Below are 21,373 nucleotides of genomic sequence, written 5' to 3' on the forward strand. Positions count from 1 at the left end.
GCCAAATCTAAGAATGCGTCCACACACTTGTTCCATGGTTATTGATAGCAAGAGAACTCGGGACTTTCAGTACCAAAAACACAAGCCTGTCCGCCAGTCACTAAAGGAGAGGGAGACATGTTCATATACACTTAGCCAGTGTTATTACAGTATGCTTATTCAACTAAGTGTACTTTTCTTTTTTATTAAATGTAGTTTGTATATTTTTGTTTATAATGGTTTAATGTGTCTTAGAATAGTTAACATATGTAAGATCCACTTATTTGAAGGCCTGCTGCACTAGCACTAATCACCACCTAATTTTTTTGTTTGTTTAAGAAATATTAATTAGAATGGTATCTTGTCCAAAATGGGAATCCAGTCAGGTGATAGGTATGTGGGGATCTGATAGAGTGGAAGGTGGGGTGGAATGGCAGCGAGAGGAAGTTAAGTGGGAACATGTCCTAGGTTTCTTCTCTCAATTTCTCTTTTTCTCACCTTGAAAAAGGTAAAGGGCCCTTTCATGCTGTTGCTCTGTCTTCCCAGTCTCTCTTCTGTCCACACTCTTTCCCTTTGGGCCTCACATCTGTCTCTTTATCCTGTATTTATATGTCTGTAATCTCTTCCCCCCCTACTTTTCTCTTTCAACCTTCTGGAAACTCTCTGCAAGCACCTATGTACTCTGTACCCTCTGACTTCCCCAGCTGGTATCTCTGCCTCTTTTTCTTTGCATTGCAGTTTAGTATCTTAAACCACCTGATATGTCTAAAAGCGTATTGGCAACCTGAGAATATTATTACAATATTGTCCAGTTTGTATTTTGTGATGGACTAGGCATTTTAAGTTGCCATATTGCTGTAGTTCTATTTAACACTGTAGACGTACACAGCTTTTAACTGTCTGCAGAATATGCAAAACAGAAAACCCAGTTCGTGCCTTGAAGAGTTTACAGTCTAAGCACATAAGATTGCTTAGTGTCAAATCAATAAAATATCTCTATATATATTTTGAGTGCCCTGAAGCATGAGGAACTGTGCGCTTATCAGTTCTTACATTTCAAAATGGATTAACCTCTTAGAACATTTTGATCATGTCATCCTTTGATTTAGTTAATTAATTCTCCTATACCTGCAATGCAAGGAATTTATCTTATGGAGATGGTTAAATTAAATGAAGAGTTTAGTGACAAACCAGTTGGGAGTTAATCAGCTGAGTAAAACTATAGGGTGGCTGTGTAAGCAGTCTGGATTTGAAGGATTTTATTCTAATCACAGCTAAAGAGCTACAGCTGCTACATGTCTTTTATAATAATAGACTTAAATATCAGTTAATTTTGTAAGAACCCTGGGCACAGTTTGTGTAATGCAGTTCATGAGTGTCTAAGAAGAGGTCCTGACCTTTGCACACTAGTGTGTGACCTGAAATTTCTCAGTGTAAATTGAAAAAGAAATGGTGTGCCTTCATTCACTAATCACAAACGTATGCCCAAAGTGGGATAGTGTGTGGCAGCCTGTAATCTGAAGGATTCGTTTTAGTGAAGCGATATTACCGATCAGATTAGGCTGAAAATTTGTTTTAGCATTATTTTTTAGAACCAGCGAGAGAACTCAGGACTTCCTGTATCAATGTAAAATATTTTATAACCTGTTGAACATATCTTTCAGATTCTAAATAGCTACTGTATGTTTTTCTTTTATTCACTGCTGTCTCTGTTTAAAATTAGATTTTGAAAAGTTTTGTTTTAGAACCTACAATAATTATGCTGAGAGTGCACAGTCCACAACTGAAACTCAAAAAAGTTACTCCTGGAGCTTTGCCTAGCTGATATAGTTGATGATGATGGACTACGAATGAAGAATTAAACACAAATAGTGTGTCATCTTCAAGCTTCAGTGACATTAACCGATCAGTGTTTGCCAGATAAAGGAGAATAAAACTGATAAGGAAAGGCATGATACTGCTCAGGAGTATCTGAAACAGTGGAGAATGAAAATACATGATTTTCAAACAGTATTTCACTTTGCTTTTTAAATTGTGTTTTAAGACTATATTTAACAGCTATGTTAAAAACTCTTGGAAGGAATTCATTTGGAAGCGTTGTATTGCTTCTTTTAATGGGATGTTTGAAATTGAAAGTGTTTTAAAAACAGTGCCATAAATTTAAATGTACTGTGGGGAACAAACAAGACTAGCAGGGAGTTTTAATTAGATGGATCGTCTCCATATCCAAAGTCCATGTTGCATTGGTGCCCCATTGCAAAATCTGTGACCTTCTGTATAAATTTCAGCAGAAGGCTGGCAAATTGGAGATAAAACTTTATGATCCTTCAATATTTCAAAAAGTGTTGAAAATAAGTATAATAAAAAATGTGAAACTAAATGACTTCTCATGTGACTCTCTCACTTCTAGTTTTCAGCTCAATGTGTAAAGTGTGGATTTAAAACATGGTAGTGTGGATTCATAAGGTGAGAATTGATCACACGCATCAGAGGATGAAATTCAGTAAATGTTTTAATAATGAGATTGGAATAAAAGCCGAAAATGAACAATAATGGAGGGACATATAATTATCACTTGTGCCACTCTACCAATAAAAGGCTGAAAATATTAATGTCAATTAATTTGTCAATCTCTTCTTAAAGAAGGCTCTAGGATTGAGGTCACAGAATGTGGCATGTGGCAAACTACTGTACAAGTGGTGTTTGATTGACATGACTTCTAAGAGTTGCTGATGAAAATAGCCTTAGAATATTAAATAACTTGATTTAGTACGTGACCTTGAAAATCCTTGATTGTCTTTGGGAGCAAAAAGTGGTTATTATTGCAGGGCCCTATTTCTTTTACTTCAGACATGCTCACACACTATAAAACTAAATATAACAAAGTATCATCTCATTCTTTCTCTTGGGGTCGTCTTTTTTTATTACTTTTTAAAATCATAGACATGCAAAATCCTTAACTCACCTTGTTTTTTTTCCTTTGTAAAGGGCTCTGAGCATAGTGGCTTTTATTTTTTGTGTTTATATTTATATTTTTATATTTATATATCTATATATATAATTTGCAAGTATGCAGTATGATTTAGGTAGAGATCTATATTTAAAACTAAGTTTTGATTTTAACACCCAGTAAAAACAGAAGATTTAGATTTGAAATGTTTTTACTCTGATCAAATTCACATCTTTTTGCAAAATGTCAACTCAGATTTTGAACCATAATGCAAAGTGTCATTGCTTTTTGGTGTTTGTCCTTTAACATAAAATTATTCAGCAAAATTTTTTAGTGTTGTATAAATATTTGTATTTTTCATATAAATCATTGTGCCATTAAGGTAATTTTATCCTATCTTCATTTTTTTATTTTATCTTAAAACCAAAAAGGACGCCAGTAATGCCAATCTGAGTTTCTAAGTGAAATACATTTTGTGGGGATTTTTCTGTAGTATGTTTAATCACCAGCTCTGTTTCATTCTGCCCTTTGCATGTGTAGTAGGAGATGGAGCTTTTTTCTGTCAGAACTAAATAGGATTTTGTTAGGATAGAAATTTTCCACATCACATAAATCCACTGTAACTGCCATCCTCATCTCTGAAAAGTGCTGAGGATTGAATATGTATGGGCACTAAATTATTCACTTATCTTTAGAGGTTAAGTGAGAGGTGTCTTTGGGCTGGAGTTGAGTCGCATCGGGGAGTGCATATGTTCTGTTTTTGTTTTCTGGCTAAATGACAACCTTAGAAAATGAAGGCCTCCAACCTGGCACCTTTTCACATCAGCACTATAAGAAGATCTTGAAATGCATTATAAATATGTATTGGTAATATACTTGCATCATCAGCTGGATCAAACTTAATTCTAATTGCTTACTTGAAATTTAAAGAGCAAAATTATTTTTTTCCAACTTTTGGTAAGGGGAAGAGGGATAATTGCTTGTGGGATGAAGCAAATTAGTCAATATTTATATTACAATAGCATACAGGGGCCTGGTTATTATTGGGGTCTCATTGTGCTTGTACAAACACAAAGACAGACATGCACCAAAGAAGACAAGCAACATATAAAGGATGGTGGGAGAGGGAGGCCTTCAACTATATATTTTTTAATAACAAAATAATATATTTGTATAGTTTTGTAATTAATGACTTTCCTGGAGGCCCCTCAGCTTAGGCAACATACAGTGGCTGATTTTTTAAAACTTTTTTATATATAGTTATCACGGCAGAAGTGGGTCTTGAGGAAGGAATCTGAAGAGCGAAAAGAGTACTAGCAATCCATATCAGTTTGGGATGGGGCGGGCAGATTTCCCGTACACAAAGCTGGCATCACTGGCAAAGAAGAGGGATGGGGAGGGTCAAGGGCAACATGAAATAAAAATGGATTCTTAAGAGTGGTGTAGTGTGAATGAATGGCTTAAAGTTAGGAGACCAGGTTTTAAGTGGATATCGTGGAAGAGGGGGAGATAGTAGAGGGATTCAGAGAGACTGATTATGTGGTGAGAGTAATGTGCAAGGACATGTCAGCTGAAAGCAGATTCTTGGTCAAGATATAAACCTCTGAAAATGAATTTACAAAGGAAATACAAGAAAGCCCCTTAGAAGTGTCATTAAAGCTGAGGTAATGAAACATATTGAAAAACAGTCCTAATGTTGAAAACTGTAAATATTTTTATGCATATATTTACACATAAAGTTTGTTTAGGAAGCAGTTTTTTGTAGGCTGTGAAAGTCTGCATGTACCTATTATGATGATTAAAACAAATAATGCTCTCAAGACAAATGGTGATCTTTACAGGATAAAATTCCAGAGTCAAAGTCCAACACAAAACTGTGTGCTTCAGTAGGTATTATTGGCATCTTAAGGAAACTTGAATGACCTTGAAATACAATATTAAATGGTTTTTGTATCAGACATGTTGGATAGTGCACTTGGTGCAAGCCATTTATAATGCAAGCCATTTATAATCATGTTTTCATATAGATTTCCAAACTTTGTGTCTGTCTTGTTTCAGATAAAAAAAAAAAATCCTTTTTTCCGTCCCAATTACTTTCCATCTAACATCGTTGGCTGTAGACCAAAGATCTGCCAGATTATTAGTTTTCCTTCAGCCTAATGGGTTGCTCTCATATTTTCCATTCTGCATCAGTTGCTTGTTTAGCTGCTCATTTAAATTCTTTCCTTTTTTTATTAAGGCAGAGTGGGTTGAGCTTTTGCAGAGTACATTAGGCAGACCAGAGGTGGTCTTTTCCGTAGAATACTCGGAATTCCTGAACATAGTTTTGCCATGATATTGTTTGTTTTAGCTTGCTGTAGTGCTATTCTTTAGTCTTGCTTGTGGCCGAATATGGTATGCTTTAGTCATGTTGTTGCTATAACTTCAGAGTTACACCCTGAACTCGAGCTGGAAGTGACAATGAGATAAATGTGAAGTCTGTTTTTAAAAAGGTGCTTTTGTTTGCTTTTTTAGTAACTCGACAGTTCTATCTGTACATTGGAGATCTTCAAGAAGAACTGTCAAATTGTTTAGACCAAAACATTTGGTCTGATTTTAAAATAGGTATCTGTAAACTGGAGGGGTGGGTATGTAGGTCAGATGTTTTAAAAATTAAAAGCAGATTTACTACATCCTGCAATGATGGTACTTTTATTACTTTTCAGCACGTTTGTGCAAGTTTTTAAATACTGTATTTAAATATTTTCTAATTGAAAATTATTTTTAAACAAGGAAAAGAAATGCACTATTTTTTTCACTGAGCAACTGAACAAAGTGTGCATTAACTCTTTATGCTGGATTTAGATAGAAGCACTATGTGTGGTGGTGAATCATTTGCTGGTTTTAGCTGAAGTTAGCTAAGAAGTACTATTTCCAGAACAGTGCTTACATCACTGGTGATTCTGGTACAAAGAATTCAACAACAACAAAACCTGTTAATTTCAAGCTTCATTTAAAACACACAAAAAAGCTGGTGTGTGCCAAATGGAAGAGAACAAAATCATGATGGGAAAATATTTTATTTTCAAGCTTCAAAGAGTGTCACAGTGGAAGTGAAAAAGCATAATAAACCATGGGAAAATATGATTGAGTTGTTTAAATGATAGCCTAACTGTAAAACTATTCTTTTTAAAGTCATGATGCTGACAGGGATTACAAACTCTATAGCTCCCTATAGATAGGAATTATCTGCCTCAATATAAACCATGAACAATGCATGCAAATGTACAGTGATGCTCACCTTATCTATGCCTGTAATAAAGGTCCTAGCAACAGTTTTGTAATTATGCTGCTTGTACTCACATGCTACCATGTTGTGTAAGGATGATCAATCACAAAGGCACATGCATGTGCCCACAGAATGTTTTAATCCAGTGCCAAATTGCTGTTCAGTGCACCTGTTTATTTGGGTTCTGTGCATAGACCAGCCAATGCTCTAATGATCTATCACACCAATATCAGTCCAAAGTTGCAAGGAGGTTGCAATCTAGTAGAAATCAAGAGTTGAGAATATTGTAATCTTTTGTACTATTCTAAAATATTTTTAACAAGAGACTAGCTAGAATGTTAATATGCATTGGCAAAAGTCATTTGAAGCCTAAAACAAATACGGTCAAGTTAAGAATCAAAACCCTTATTAGAGAGGTAGTGTAACTTTTCCTATGCAGTCTGCTGCAGAAATAGACAAAAGAGCTTTAACTCATCCATCAGGAAGAAACCCAGTTATATGAGACATACAAACTTCCTGGGAAATGTTGACTATCTGCTGCTTAGTAGTTGCAATAAATAGTGGTGCTGTCAGTCAATGAATAAGCAGCATTCTGAGAAGCTGTGATAGTCCTGGGATTCACTAACAGGACCATCAGCTCTATAAACCTCTGAGAGACGCATGGTCCAGTAGGTTTCAGCTCACCTATCTTAATAAAATGATTAACCTAAAATGAAATATAATGGACTTATCAAATTGGTTGATCTAACTGTTTTGTTCTGTCCATAAACACTCTTCTTATATGCAAGCTATGTACATGATTTAATCAGTGGGTTTGAGACTTAGCTTTTCCTCAGTCATAGTATACTTCGGTGCTTTAACTTCCCATCTTAGTTCTGCTCTTCCTGATGCTCTGTAGAGAACACAGAGTTGCCTTTATAAATGTGGGGTGGGGGGCATTTAAAAAAAAAAAAGTCAGTGAAAAAGTTTGAATAATTGAATCTGGAGACAATTTGATAAGAATGCTGTGAATACTGCACAGAGGTGGTATTAGTTGAAAAACTTGCTCTTTTTTCCTCCATAAGAGGCTGTGTTTACCAAAGCTAAAAGAAGTTTGTGAATAAGAAATAATTTCTTTTGACTTTCTTTAGCCCTGACAGCTGCTGCAGGAAGAGGGAAATTGGAAGTATGCGAGTTACTGCTTGAACATGGAGCTGTTGTGACAAGAGCCAACAGGAGGGGAATCCCTCCACTTTTCTGTGCAGTGCGGCAGGGACATTGGCAGGTGTGACAAATGCTCATGAATAAAATGAATGATTATGGGAGATGTTTCCTGAATTTTAAAATTCTTTCTCCATCTTTATGCATGTAATAAATTGGTGCAAGTGTTCAGACATACTTAGTTCCCAAAGAAAACCTCACCACTTGAGTTATTTAAGATGGGACAAAGCACTTGAAATTACTGCATCATTCTGAACTAGAAAATTGTGCTCCCTAAACTGGGAGCAGAGGCAGCATAGGAGCTATTATGCTGGTGCTGTACTAATGGAAGATCAACCTATTATGGGGGGATTCTCCCCTGGCCTGCTACACTTGGTGGTGTGTTGCAACATGGCACAAACTGGCCCTAGCAGAGTGGAAAATACTAGACTTAGAACTGCAAACTTTTGGAGTTCTAAATTCATCATGAATTATCAGACAGAATATAAATAACACATTATACATCCCATTAGTGCATTTCTAAAAATTAAACTGCTTATCTAAGTTTAAATTGTGTTTTCAGATTGCTAAACTTCTGTTAGAGCACGGATCTGATGTGAAATTAAGTGACAAGCAAGGCAGGACACCACTTATGGTGGCTTCTAGCGAAGGACACTTGAGCACTGTGGAGTTTCTACTTTCCAAAGGTAAAATCAATAATTGTACAATTGCATGAGGGATTTTTCTGTCTACTTAATTACAGGTACACAAATTAGATAATTTTTCAGCATCAAGTACTTTGATTGTTTTCAATCATATCTTCTTTGCAAACGGTATGCCGGACTATACAATAAGGTTTATTTTATTGTAGCTTTTGATGGAGATTAGAGGATGTGAAAGGGTTTTATTATTACTCATATTTTGAAGTTCACATCAAATTTTGGTTTTAATTTTAAAAGTTAAACATGGAACTTTAATTTTTAAAAAAACCATTTGCATTTTATTTCAGGTGCAGCCATTTCATCCCTGGATAAAGAGGGGCTGACAGCACTCAGTTGGGCCTGCCTAAAGGGCCATAGGGGAGTGGTTCAATATTTGGTTGAAAAAGGTGCAACAATAGATCAGATGGACAAGAATGGACGAACACCCTTGGATCTGGCAGCTTTTTATGGAGATTCTGATATTGTAAGTAAGGTTAATTTGTAGAAAATCCTCTAAGCCCACTTTAAACTTTCACAGTCTGAATTGGAATCTGTCAATCAAAATGTAAATGGAAGAAGTGTAGGCAAATAGTTAAGAAGGAAGTTAAGCCTCTTTACTTACGTCATTTAGACCTGGACACCAGTGCAGGTGTTTATGCAGAAAAAACATTTTCCAACAGATTTTTAGTACCTAGATAATTGTACTAGAAATCCAGTGTTCTTCAAGTAGTGTCCCTATAGATGCTTCAGGTGCATATACGCTTCATGAGATATTCTGTTATAGCCCTCCTCGTGCCACACATCAAGGCTACATAAGGATGCATGGGTGAATCGTCCTCAGTTCCTTCTCAGCTGTCTCAGCCTGAGATGAAGTCTTAGCATGTCTGCCTTGAGCATGTGTCAGCTATCTTATATACAGTTCATACTGGGGGTTTGTTTAGTATTAGTTATAATTAGAGATTATATATAATTATTAGTTATAATTAGAGATTATAATTTTCTCTCTCTCCCTAAGGGAGCCTTATTCTCCTGACAGGGCTCCCTCTCCTGATGAGAGACTGTATCTGTTAGCGACAGCCACTCTGTGTCCATTGCTTGGGGAAGTCCCATGTCTCCCGGAAGTGCAACTTTTGCCTGGCCCTAAAATCCAGGGCAAGGAAGAACAGGGAGATTAAGCTGAGACTGCTAATGGTAGAATGCTCCCTTTGACCAACTTCTGAGGGTACATCTACACTTAAAATGCTACAGCTGCAGCTGTGCTGCTGTAGCACTTCAGTATAGACACTCACTAGTTATGGAGGGGCTCACCTGTTGCTGTCTTTAATCCACCTCATCGAGAAGCATTAGGTAGGTTGATGGAAGAGTTCTTCTGCTGATCTGGCACTGTCTGTACTAGGAGTTAGGTCAGCATAGCTACGTCTGTCAGGGTATGTTTTTTTCACATCCCTGAGAGATGTAGCTGTGTTAATGTAAGTTTTCAGCATAGACGATCCCTGAGTCAGGTCAGGAAACCCAACCCCACCTGTGCCTCTGTCTTCGGACAGATCCAGTGCCCTTTAGACCTTGGTTGCAGGCTTCCCCTAAGAAAGGAGGCTTTTGGAGACTTCAGGGAAGGTTCCAGAAAGAGGACTCTTACCTCAAGGAGGTTTGTTCCTGGACAAACCCCACCACCCCCACCACCTGTTGAGCCCCTGGGCTGGCCCCGCCCCGCTCAGCACTCCTGGCCTAAGTTTTAGTTAGGAGTATATAGTAGTATATAGGACAGGTCACAGGCTGTGAATTTTTGTTTACTGCCTGTGACCTGTCCATGACTTTTACTAAAAATACGCATGACTAAAATGTAGCCTTAATCATAAGCACTCTGGACTATCACCATCTGGCGTAGCCCCGCTGTCAGTACCTATCCATTCAGCATACTTGGTACTGAGCAAGCCCGGGCGCCACACACATCAGCACCTGCACTGGTACTGCCCCAATCAGCTTTACAGTCTGCTTCGGCTACTGCGTCAATACCGATCCCTTACTTGGTACTACGAGAATTCTGATAGGCTAAGGACCTGTCTGTAACTGACTAAATGAAGTCCCTGCTCCTCATGGGTACTGAGTATCTCTTGGTTCTGACACCCCGATCTCCAGATCACCATTGTCCTCTGGTATTCAAGGACTCTCAACCTTTTCTTTGTGTGCTCCCCCATTGGAGGAGATTGACGAGGATGAAGAAGACTTCCAGTCAGTCTCTTCTATTTCTGTGTAAGGTTCTCCAACATAGCCTTATAGGAACCCATTCTTTGACGGTCATAAGGAAGATCATCATGCTTGGCAATGAGGATGGTGGAACCAACCCTGCATACCACCTGCACTTCCATATGTCCCCACTCCCCATGACTACATTGAGATCCCGGGCTGCTTATTGGCAGCAATTCACAACAGGTGCTGTCTCATAGGAAGCGAGAACTGTACAGTCCTCTCCTCTCCAAAAAACCCCTCTCCCCAACAGGAGGAGACATCTGAGGAGCAGCAGGCCACTTCTCAAACACCTATTTCATCCTTGTTTCTAGATGAGGTGGTTATGCCCCCACCACCTTCCATGGCCGACAATTTCCATAAGTTTCAGGACCTTCTAAAGAGAGTAGCTGACACACTTCAGATTCCATTCATAGCACAAGCTGCTGGATATCCTACGATCACCAATACCCTCCAGGGTGGTGTTACCCATTAAAAAGGTGCTCCTGGATCCCACTAAGACTGTGTGGCAGACACCTGCTACCGTTCTGCCAACATGTAAACGGGCAGGTAAGAAATATTATGTTCCCTTATGTTCTCCCACTTCCCCTCCCCTCCCCCCAAACTCCCTTGTGGTGGATGTGATAAATAAGCATGGTAAGTAACACTTCTGGAAAGTCTGCTTCATATGACAAGGACCAAAAGAGACTGGGCCTTTTTGGATAGAAGTTCTACTCATCCGCAACCCTGCAATTTAAGATTATGAACAAAAAGGCAATCATGGCCAAATATAATTTTACAAACTATAATAGATTTACAGCCTTTATTGAACATCTGCTGCAGAAACATAAGGAACACTTCCAATCCATCATTTCACGGGGCCAGAACCTCTCTTCAAACATCCTTGAATGCTGTGGGCACTACTGTCAGGAACATCTTCATGGCAGTTGTTATGCATAGGGCATTTTGGCTCCAACTCTCGGGGATTCTGAGAGAAATTCAGAAAACTGTTGAGGACCTCCCCTTCAACGGTCATAAGCTTTTTTCCAGAGACCAGGTATGAGTCCTTGCACATACTAAAGGACTCTAGGGCTACTTTACGATCGCTGGTCATGTACAAATAAGAAAAGATTTACTAGGTTACAAACTGCCCAGAGATAGTGTCCTGCTCAGTTCTCTGGATTCCGTAGATCCCCTGAACATCCCAGAAAAAGACTTAATTCCACAGAGAGAGTGCCATTCACCTGCACTACATGAGCACTCAGTCATCTTCAAAGCAATAGTTCTGACGGGTCAGTCAAGAGATTGAATCCTCGCATGCCTCTGGTTTTACAGCTTCATCCATTTGCCCACCTTTCCCCCCCTCCCCCTTTTAGAGACCTTCTTTCCCATTTCCAACATGCTGGAAGGTGGATCACTACGGACAAGTAGGTCATAGAGGTCATAACATTGGACTATGCCGTCCCTCCCTTCTTCCCTCCCCATTTCCCCATCCCTTTTTACAGACCCTGCTCACTGGTTTTATTGGGACAAGAAATGAACTCTGTCCTTCAGTACGGAGCAGTAGAGCCAGTTCCACCTCCTCACAAGGACAGAGGGTTTTACTCAAAGTATTTTCTTGTGTCAAAGAAGGATGGAGGATTGAGACTGATCTTGAATCTAAGACTTTTGAACAAATTTGTAAAGTGTCAGAAGTTCAGAATGGTGACTGACAATTATAATTCCTTCACTAGAGGAAGGGGATTGGTTTTTGGCCCTCGATCAACAAGATACCTATTTCCATATAACGATACTTCCATCACACAGGAAATACCTATGTGTCACTATAGTCTGGGATCATTTCCAGTACGGAGTTCTTTCCTTCAGCCCCAAAGATGTTCTCAAAAGTCCTGGCGGCAGTGGCTACTTACCTCAGATGAGAAGCAATCCTAGTCATCTTGTACCTCAACAAATGATTACTCAAAGGTTGTTCCTACAAAGCAGTGCTGTCTTCCATCCAGACATCGCTTGTTCTTTTCCAGGAATTGTGTCTCCAATTGAATGTAAAACAACCATGTTAATCCCTGTACAGAAGATACAGTTATAGGAGCATCCTTGGACTCATTGACAGCCAGGACGTACCTTCCCAAAGAAAGATTCATAAGCCCCTTTGATAGGCACAGTTCTGGGAGCCCTCAATGCATGATAAGGAGCTGTCTGTAGTTCTTGTGACACATGGTAGTTTGCACCTCCATGACTGATCGATCAAGTCTCTGTGTCTGCTTCCAGAGTTGTCTTAGAATGACTTGTTTTCCATCCAGGGACACCCTACAGGCATGTGACAGTACCTTTTCAAGTGAGCAACTCCTTGGACTGGTAGAAAGATCAACTCAACATCTGTGCAGTCATTCCCTTCTGTCACCCAGCTCCATCAGTAACTATGACAATAGATGCACTGTTGTGATGGGAAGTGCACCTCAATGCTCTGATGACTCAAGGCAGATGGACGTCTAAGGAAACCAGTCTCCACATCATTCTGTTGGAACTCAGGGCAGTCAGGAATGCTTGCTTTCATTTCCTATCTCTCATTGGGGCAAATCAATCACGGGCATGATGGGCACATGTCCTGCATGTATATCAACAAACAGGGAGGAGCAAGATCCCCAACCATGAAACTATAGCACTGGTGTATAGCCCATCAGATCCAAATTTCAGCTCTCTACCTCCCATGTAGTCAAAACACCACAGCCAATATTCTCAGTAGATGCTTCTCCCGGGACTAAGAGTGGGAGCTACACTCTCAAATTCTTCACAGCTATTCTGAAGATGGGGACTTCCAGACATGGATCTCTTTGCCATCTCCAGGAACAAGAAGGTCTATTCCGTTCTATTCTGCTCAAGCTGGGGAGTAGGCCACCACTCTGTGGGAGACTCCTTTCTTCTATCTAACTGGGGAACTAGAGGGGTGTGTGTGTATGTGTGTGTGGGCTGCAGCACCGCCACATTTTATGCAGGACCTCGCTGCTGGCCCCCACACCTAGGGATCTCTGTTGCCGGAGTCCCGGCTGCTGGCCCCCCAGGGCAGCAGCGGAGTCCTGGGCTCTGGCTAGCAGTGAAGTTTAATCATTAACCAAAACTGATAAGTCTAATGCTTATTGGTTAAACTTTTACATCCCTACTTGTTATGATGCAACCGTTGTTCATCCCCCACAAAGGGTGAGAGCACGTTCTGCCAGATCACCAGCAACATCCACAGCATTAGTCAAGAATGTGCCAGTATCTGAGTTATGTAGGGCTATTATGAGGGCTTCAGTACATACATTTTCTAAACTTGGTACTACAGTACCGCCTTCAATTCTAGACTCTGTTCTGAAGCTCCCTCTGCTTGTAAGCAACCTGAAGTGGAGCACCCATAGGGACACTACTTGAAGAAGAAGAGGTTACTCACCGTGTGTAGTAACTGTGGTTCTTCCAGATGTGTATCCCTGCGGGTGCTCCACTACCCACCCTCCTTCCCTTCTGCTTCAGACAGTTCTCTATGGGATGTCCAGGTGGAGAAGCAACTGAGGACGGTTTACCCATATATTCCTATATAGCCTCGGTGTGTGGCACGATGAAGCATAGGGCACATGCTTGGGCCAAATGGACAGTATTAGCAGAAAATATCTGAACAAGATTCAAGAGATGCATGCGTAGCTGAAGTGGAGCACCCGTAGGGACACGCATCTTGAAGAACTGCAGTTACTGCACAAAGTGAGTAACCTCTTCTGTTGCCCTTGTGTTTTACAGTATGTTGTAATATTTCATAACGGCTATCTTAAATCTCCGTAAGAAAAACACCTAGTTTGTACATCCGATCTACTGGAATTAAAAGAAAAAGAAAGGAAATAAAACAAAAAAGTCTGCTAGACCATGGAAAATATCCTTTCTCTTTGTCTCTCTGTAACTCTTTTTAAAATAGCCTGCCGATGCCCAGGTTGGGTAACAACGTTGAGCAAAGACCCTGAATGAAAGGGATATATAAAGAAAATAATGGTGCATGAAGGCTGAAATTGAGTGGTTCATTTCTGTATCATAAAGAGCACTTTCTCTAATCCTCGTGTAGGTATCCTGCATTCTTGATGTGCTAGTATTTATGATTATGATGATAGTACCACGTAGCGTTCATTACGCTTTTTTTCTGTAAGTCTCACAACACTCTATAAAGGTGGATAAACATTACTATCCAGTCTTTATAAGTGCAGAAAACTAACGTGTTGTGGTAAATTTGCTGCATGAACTAAGGCAAATCAGACACTTCAGTACTGGGATTACAGCTGAGGTCTCCACTTCCAGTCCTGTACCCTATCCACTGCACTCCACTCCTTCCTTAGTTTATAATATAAGTATTACAGTGGGGCAGTGATTAATTTGAATCTGAAATAAGAGATGTCTCTAACTGAGACAGCCAATATATGGTAACTTCAGAGTCCATGATTTAAACTTTGCAAATTTGCAAGCACGAGGTGAGGCTCTCAGCAATAAAACATAATTAAGCCAAAATGGCAGAAGTTACGCTTCTAGGAGTTAACTGGTATGGACAGGTAATGTTCTTCTTACCTGCCACGAGATGATTCACTTCAGGTTTGAAGATAATGTCAGAACACTTCTGGGAAGGACATGCACTATACCAAATCCAGCAATTAAACCTAGAGTCTGAGCTTTCAATCTCTTACTCATATGGAGGTAGCCTTTACTCAGTTTAGGGCATGTCTACCCATGCAGTTGCTTCAGAATAGCTATTTAGGAAGAGTCAAACCTCTAAAGGTCCACATGTGGAGTTACTCAGAAATAGCTATTGTGCTTTAAATTCACACCCCACCTTAATCTGAATTAATTTACACAAGCCCATAGTTGATTTTGAACGAGTGATTGTTAATGGATTTTGGAAGGCACTACGCTCAGCCTCCTCATGAGTGTATTTCTAACAGGCAGAAGGAATCCTCAGGCCTCCCAGAAGGATTCTGGGTGTACCCCTCTGTTCAGTCGGGCACCTTTTTGGAAGTACTGTCGTTGACATACTATATTAGACACTGTGTAATAAAAAACATTGGTATTTCAGGATTTGCACATATACTTCTCAGTGAATAGTGGCTTATTAAATGACATTAACAAAAATTAAATATGAAGTAAATATTTCCAACCAGCACATGTTGTGTGGGAATGTAGCTGTTAGATTGTTTAAAAATAAATCTCTTTTTTCCTCTAACTGGTGTGTCTCTTGCATGTTAAAGTTCCAGTATTGCTACTTTTTTTTTTTACTAACTATATATTTTTGGAGGGTAGGGGTGTTGAGTGTACTGAGTCTATTGTGATACAGCATGTCCAGAAGGCAGCAGGAGAGTGATATAGGAGGGACATGTAAGCCCCAGGATGCGGAGAAGCCTTATTCCCTTTAGAGGGAAGAAAGTTGCTATAGATTAATGAAAAGCACCTGAAGCCAATTAGAGCACCTGAAGCCAGTCACCTGATAAAACCCCCCTACTTCAAGCAGCCAGGACAAGGAGTTGGAGTAGAGTGGTTTGGTGTTGGAGCAGAGAGCAGTTTGAAGGAGTTGGAGCAGAAGAGAGTTTGGAGAAGTGCTGTGGCTGGCTAGAAGACAAAGACCCTAAGTAAAGAGACACCCAGCTTGTGCAGAGAGAAGGCAGGAAGACCCACAAGCTGAAGAGCAGGAGAGGGAAGTAGTCCAGGGGAAGGAAGTACTAATTCAAGTGGTTTGCCACTATCCCTAGGGCCCCTGGGCTGGGACCTGGAGTAGAGGGTGGGCCTGGGTCCCTCCCTCTCCACTACCCTTCTCTGGGTTACTAGTGGGACAGTAGATACCCTAGTTCAGGGGTGGGAAACTGTGCCCTGAAACCCCCTCCCCCCCAAAAAAAAGAGGAAGCGCAGGACCCATCATAATCATGCCAGCAATTTGCCACAGTATATTCATGAAAAACACTTAGTCCATATGTGCTGAAAACAGCGTGATGAAGCTCAGAAACACATAATTTACTTGGAACAGTTTTCCTGCTTAAATGACTTCAGAATCCTCGGAATTTCCAGTAGTAGGAAAGCAGTAGTAGCAGCACTCTGTCAGGAGGAGGACATTGACCAGAGTTTCCATTGCCGGCTTCTACACGCACCGCACCTCACCTCAGATCCAGAATTCCCATCCAAAAGCAACAAGAGGAAGAGAGAACTAGTCTTTAGACTCCCCAGTTTGGATGGTGACATTACATCTTGTGTGTGACTTAACATCTCCTGTGCTACCCAAGGTCCTTACTGTTATCTCTGGGACAAGATTGGTCACCAGCTGGAGCAGCTCAAACTGCCAGTTAGTCTAGCAGACAGCTGCGTCAGGAGTTACCATCTTCTTTCACCTTGTATGTCCGGGCAGCTTGGTCTGTGGGCCAAGGTGGCAGCCAACAGCATAGACGGTTGGAGGTAGTGGTAGTGGAACAGCTTATCCAGCAAACCAGCAGCACCAGGACCTGGGAGCTGTGAGTGGCAAGGGTACTGAATGCCTCCCTTCAGGTTAAACCACTATCAGCCATACATAAGAAAGCAATTGTTAGGCTCCTTATTCAAGGAACTATATCGCTGGCCATTAACCACTTGGCTATTACTGTCATTTCTTGTACTTCCCACTTTAAGAATGGTTATTGAGAAGTTAATGATGGGTCAATTCCAGCTACTCTTGGGTACCAGAAGTTTCTGATGCATTTATTTTGTTCAGCATTTGACATTTTTTTTTACTCTTTTACATTTCTGTTCTTACCACTTCATGTTTTAGTTTATGTCTACACTGCATTTTAAAACTTGTGGTCCCAAGTCTCAGAGCTCAGATCGAGCATTACGGAACCAAAAACAGCAGTGTAGATGTTTGAGTTCAGGCTGCAGCTTGAGTTCTGAAACTCTCTCTCCTCCTGGGACTTCAGCCCCAGCTCCAGCTGCTATGTATACATAGCTGTTTATTTTAAGCCTGAGTTTGTAGACTCTGAGACTTCCTAATGTGGGCTTTAAAATGCAGTGTAGACATACCCTTAATTTGTTAACTGCAGCATCAAACTGCTCCAGAGATAAGTGGTATAGAAATTAATAAATATTACTGCTTTAGTTTTCTTCACTTAGTCCAAAAAGCCAATGTCTGTTATCACAAAAAATTGAAGCATATAATTAAACTTGGGCATTTTAAATAATCCATGTCTAAGTGAATGTTACTTAAAAACAGCCTGTACATTCTTCTTTATTGTATTTGTATGCCATTCTTCCCCAAACACATCAGAACAAATTCTGGTACTATAGTTTCACACTTGTCATTTTAATGTCACAACATACTGTGACATGCTATCAAAACCTTTGTTAATTATCCTGAAGCCCATATGGTCTGTGCAGGGCTTCTCTATATTTTCATCCCAGTTTTATAATCTTGGACACTAGCAGCCATACCAGTATTTTGAAGCTCATGATGTGAACAAATGGGAGAGTGATCATGCACTGTTGGCCTTATGGTGTCTTGTATATATTTTCTACCGACATGAAGACAGGAAAAGATTATTATTCATTACTGAAGTTAATGCAGTAAAGTTAGAAATGTGGCTATTGCCTTTTCCTCCCTTCCCTTCTGGGGTCAAAAGACAAAAGAGAATTGAACTTATTTTAGATACTAACTTTATTTAATGGGGACTCCCAAGTAGGATTAAGAAGTGGCTTCACTATCCTGCCTCCCATGCTGAAAGTTTTTAAAGGTTTTAATCCAGTCTCCTTCCTTTTCCCAGGTGCATTATTTAGTAGAGAAGGGTGCAGTGATTGAACACGTAGACTACAGTGGAATGCGTCCATTGGACAGAGCAATTGGATGTCGAAATACGTCGGTAGTGGTCACACTACTTAGAAAAGGTGCCAAATTAGGTTAGTAAGCCCATCCTATATCGTCAAAGCACAATTTTTGTGTGTGTTGTTTTTGTTTAGAAGGGAAATAATTGAATGTCTGCTATAGTGCAATAATTGTCATTTTTCTAAAACAGAGTTTTAGAGAGTCTGTCACATTCCTTTTGAATGGAAGTCTATAAAACATTATATACAAAAATTTGTACTACTTTAAAAAAAACTCTGTTTAAGTTGCCAAATCAAGGACTACAAAGTTAGAAAATGCCAGTTTTATGGTTACCCATGCAACTGTAATTGTGTCTCCTTGTGCATTGAATGCTGAACATAGTGAACATTTAATTTAACAGACTGAATCAAAATGCTTACGCACAAGGGCAGGGGCTGACTTACTGTTACGTGGGCAACCCTAATTCTGGTATTTCCAAATTTTTGAGTGCATGACTTTGCAACCTTAAGAATATTAATTTAATGTAGATTTTGTATGGAACTTTCTAGAGTTTTTTAAAAGGAGAAAGGTAAACAAAAATTCTATGGTATCCTATGTAACAACCCCCATTATCATCAGAGTTCAAACTCTGAACCCTCAACACTGCAAGCCAAATTGCTGCCGTTTGAACTTCAGGATCTAAATATTTTAGTGTGTAGATGCTCTCCTCCTTTCCTCCTTACCTCCTTTATCTCTTTCCCCTGGAATTGAAGGGAGCTCTGTCCCCATGTGGTTCCCCTTGAGACGAGCTGTGAAGGAGAATGAGCCACTTGGGCTAGGTGCGAGGTCCGGGTGCAGTGGGGAGGAGGCCGGGACTGGTTTGCTCTCTCCTTCTGCCACATGTTGCTGCCACAGGGGCATGAGCTACAAACTAGTTCCCACTAACTACATGTGCTCTGACAGCTCATGGGAATTCCCAGTGCAGTGTGTGTAACTGGTGATGCTGATTTGACAGCAGCATTGCCAATCCAGACTTAGAATTTTTATATTCAATTGTTATTTTAGTGTGCTGAATTTTTCTCAGGAATGCAAACATGAGAAGGAAATGGTGATTTTTTTTAACAGTTTATATCTCAGCAAAAGCTGAATGGAATTTTATGGGAAAAATAAAAAGGCATTTATGTAGTCTGAGGGCATTCCTGCTACCAAAATAATGCTGCAAACAAGGGAGGGGTGAGAGCTTCTCAAAGAAAATGTCTCTAGAATAATTTGTAATGCAAGCTATTAGGCAACCTAAATATAGGGGCTGTTATTAGAGCTGGCCTAAAAAGGGAATTTTCTGCCCCAGGGAAAATTTCGGAGTTTTTTTAGGTGGTGTGGAGGTGTGAAAGGTAAATATCTAAATTTTTCACTAGACAGAAATTCTCAAAAATTCTGTTTTGGGCGAACCAAAACAGATTTTTTTGGCTTACTGACTGCCCTACTGGAAGTTTGTCAATTTTACTCTCTCCCTGTAGGCAGAAAGTGAAATTGAGCCTTCCAGGCAGGCAGTTGGGGAGCTGTCATTTTGATTTTTTCCCAGCAGAAAACAGAAATTTTTGCTTGGGAAAATTTCTAATTGTGCAAAAGGGGATTTTTCATTTGGAAATCATCTTCAGCCTGCCCTACTTGCTTCTAGCTTCTCTTCATAATGTTTTGGTTCTAATAAAAGATTCCACTTTCAGAAACTTTTGGGGCTTCCATTAATTTAAATAGTTGTATAATAGGTATTTAGCATATGAAAATCTTTTCCAGATGTTAACTCACTGCATAGCTCAAGAGCTAGGTGATCAAAGCACTTTGGACACTTCTTTTCAGGTGATAGCCACATGTCTTAAAGCCAAAGAATCTGTACCAGGCTTGCTGGTCAGTTGCATGAAATATATGTAGTGTGTTAAGCAAGCAATCATTTGTTTGTTCCCACTTCTGTATTTCCCTTCTTAACACTTTGAACCTTGGCTGTAGCAGGAGGCTGTAAAGCCTCAAGAAAGCAAACTGGTACTAATGGTCAAGAAGGGGCTTTTTCCCTTTAATACATACAGAAGACATGATGGTATGGTAAAGATTTTATCCACATTTATTTGGAATAGGGCATACTAGTGGCTAGACATGAATTATGAAGTTATCCCAAAAGGGTACCAATAAAGCTGTTTATACCACACTGTAGGAGAATGTTCTGAAAAACGACTTTAGAACTGTTTCAGAGGTTATTTAAAATTGTATTGATATTATTTTTAATCTTCCATCTGCGAAACCAGGTGCCTTACTCTGCAGTTAGGATTCGGAGGATAGAAATAATTTTTAGAGGTTTTTAAAGTTACAGTCTAAAATAGCTTTTCTATACACACTACTGTTCTGATTTTAAGGTTCCATATCTCACTATCTACTAGGATGGGCTAGAATCAAAAACCTTATATCTCTGTTATAGGGAGAGGTGAGATTACTGGCCTTCTAATAACATAAAGGCCCTGTTTTTAGCCCTCATGGATTAAGGCATGAAATCCAGAACTGATAATATTCAATCCTTGACTCATGAGATGTTTATCTTTTCTGAGGAGAAATTCCATGTTTGGGTTTGGTGTTAAATTACAGCTGTTTGAAAATGCTCAGAGATTTGGAAATTAACAGTTCTGGGGGCAACGGATTAGAGGGCAGAGTACAGGTGAAGTTGTCAGATGCATGAGGAATACAATTAATTAATAGCTCTAATTTATCCTGTGGTTCAACAGTTAATTATGTGGCTATTACTACTGTGTGTTTCTGTATGTGATTGCTACTGAGTCTGGGGCACCTTTAAACCACAGTGAAGGAAAGCATCCTTATTTAGGACTGCACTTAAACACATGCTTCAGTGTTTTCCTGAAGTGGGATCTAAAGCGGGGCAAACACACTTTGAACAATTAATACCAGGCTTCTGTATGTATAAACATTTGTACAATCATTCATCACTTGTGGAATATCCACTGAACTTTTTGAGTGTGAAACTATGTTGGAAACAAGCCCTTAGGTTTTTTCTAGTAATATCAGAAATGTCCTTTGAAAAATATATAACATTTTAACTTGCAGGAAATGCAGCGTGGGCAATGGCCACTTCTAAACCTGATATTCTGATTATTCTACTGCAGAAGTTGATGGAAGAAGGAAACATAATGTACAAAGTAGGTAGATTCTTAATTTCATTGCTAACTGTGAATGTTGTAAGTGTGCTATTACTCAAA

At 39.7% G+C, this 21,373-nt stretch overlaps 1 protein-coding gene across 12 annotated transcripts in view; it reads left to right on the top strand.

Annotated features, from left to right (window-relative positions):
* Positions 1–21,373, top strand: part of TANC1 (tetratricopeptide repeat, ankyrin repeat and coiled-coil containing 1) — a 216,154-nt gene that overhangs the window by 187,666 nt on the left and 7,115 nt on the right. For all 12 annotated transcript variants that reach the window (XM_073305546.1, XM_073305545.1, XM_073305550.1 and 9 more), the window contains 5 exons: positions 7,328–7,461; positions 7,960–8,083; positions 8,386–8,561; positions 18,079–18,211; positions 21,222–21,313. In XM_073305546.1, the coding sequence (XP_073161647.1) occupies positions 7,328–7,461; positions 7,960–8,083; positions 8,386–8,561; positions 18,079–18,211; positions 21,222–21,313 (659 nt within the window). The remainder of the gene's footprint in view (positions 1–7,327; positions 7,462–7,959; positions 8,084–8,385; positions 8,562–18,078; positions 18,212–21,221; positions 21,314–21,373) is intronic.

The sequence above is a fragment of the Lepidochelys kempii genome, chromosome 11, assembly GCF_965140265.1.
Source record: "Lepidochelys kempii isolate rLepKem1 chromosome 11, rLepKem1.hap2, whole genome shotgun sequence".
Taxonomy (NCBI): Eukaryota; Metazoa; Chordata; order Testudines; family Cheloniidae; genus Lepidochelys; species Lepidochelys kempii.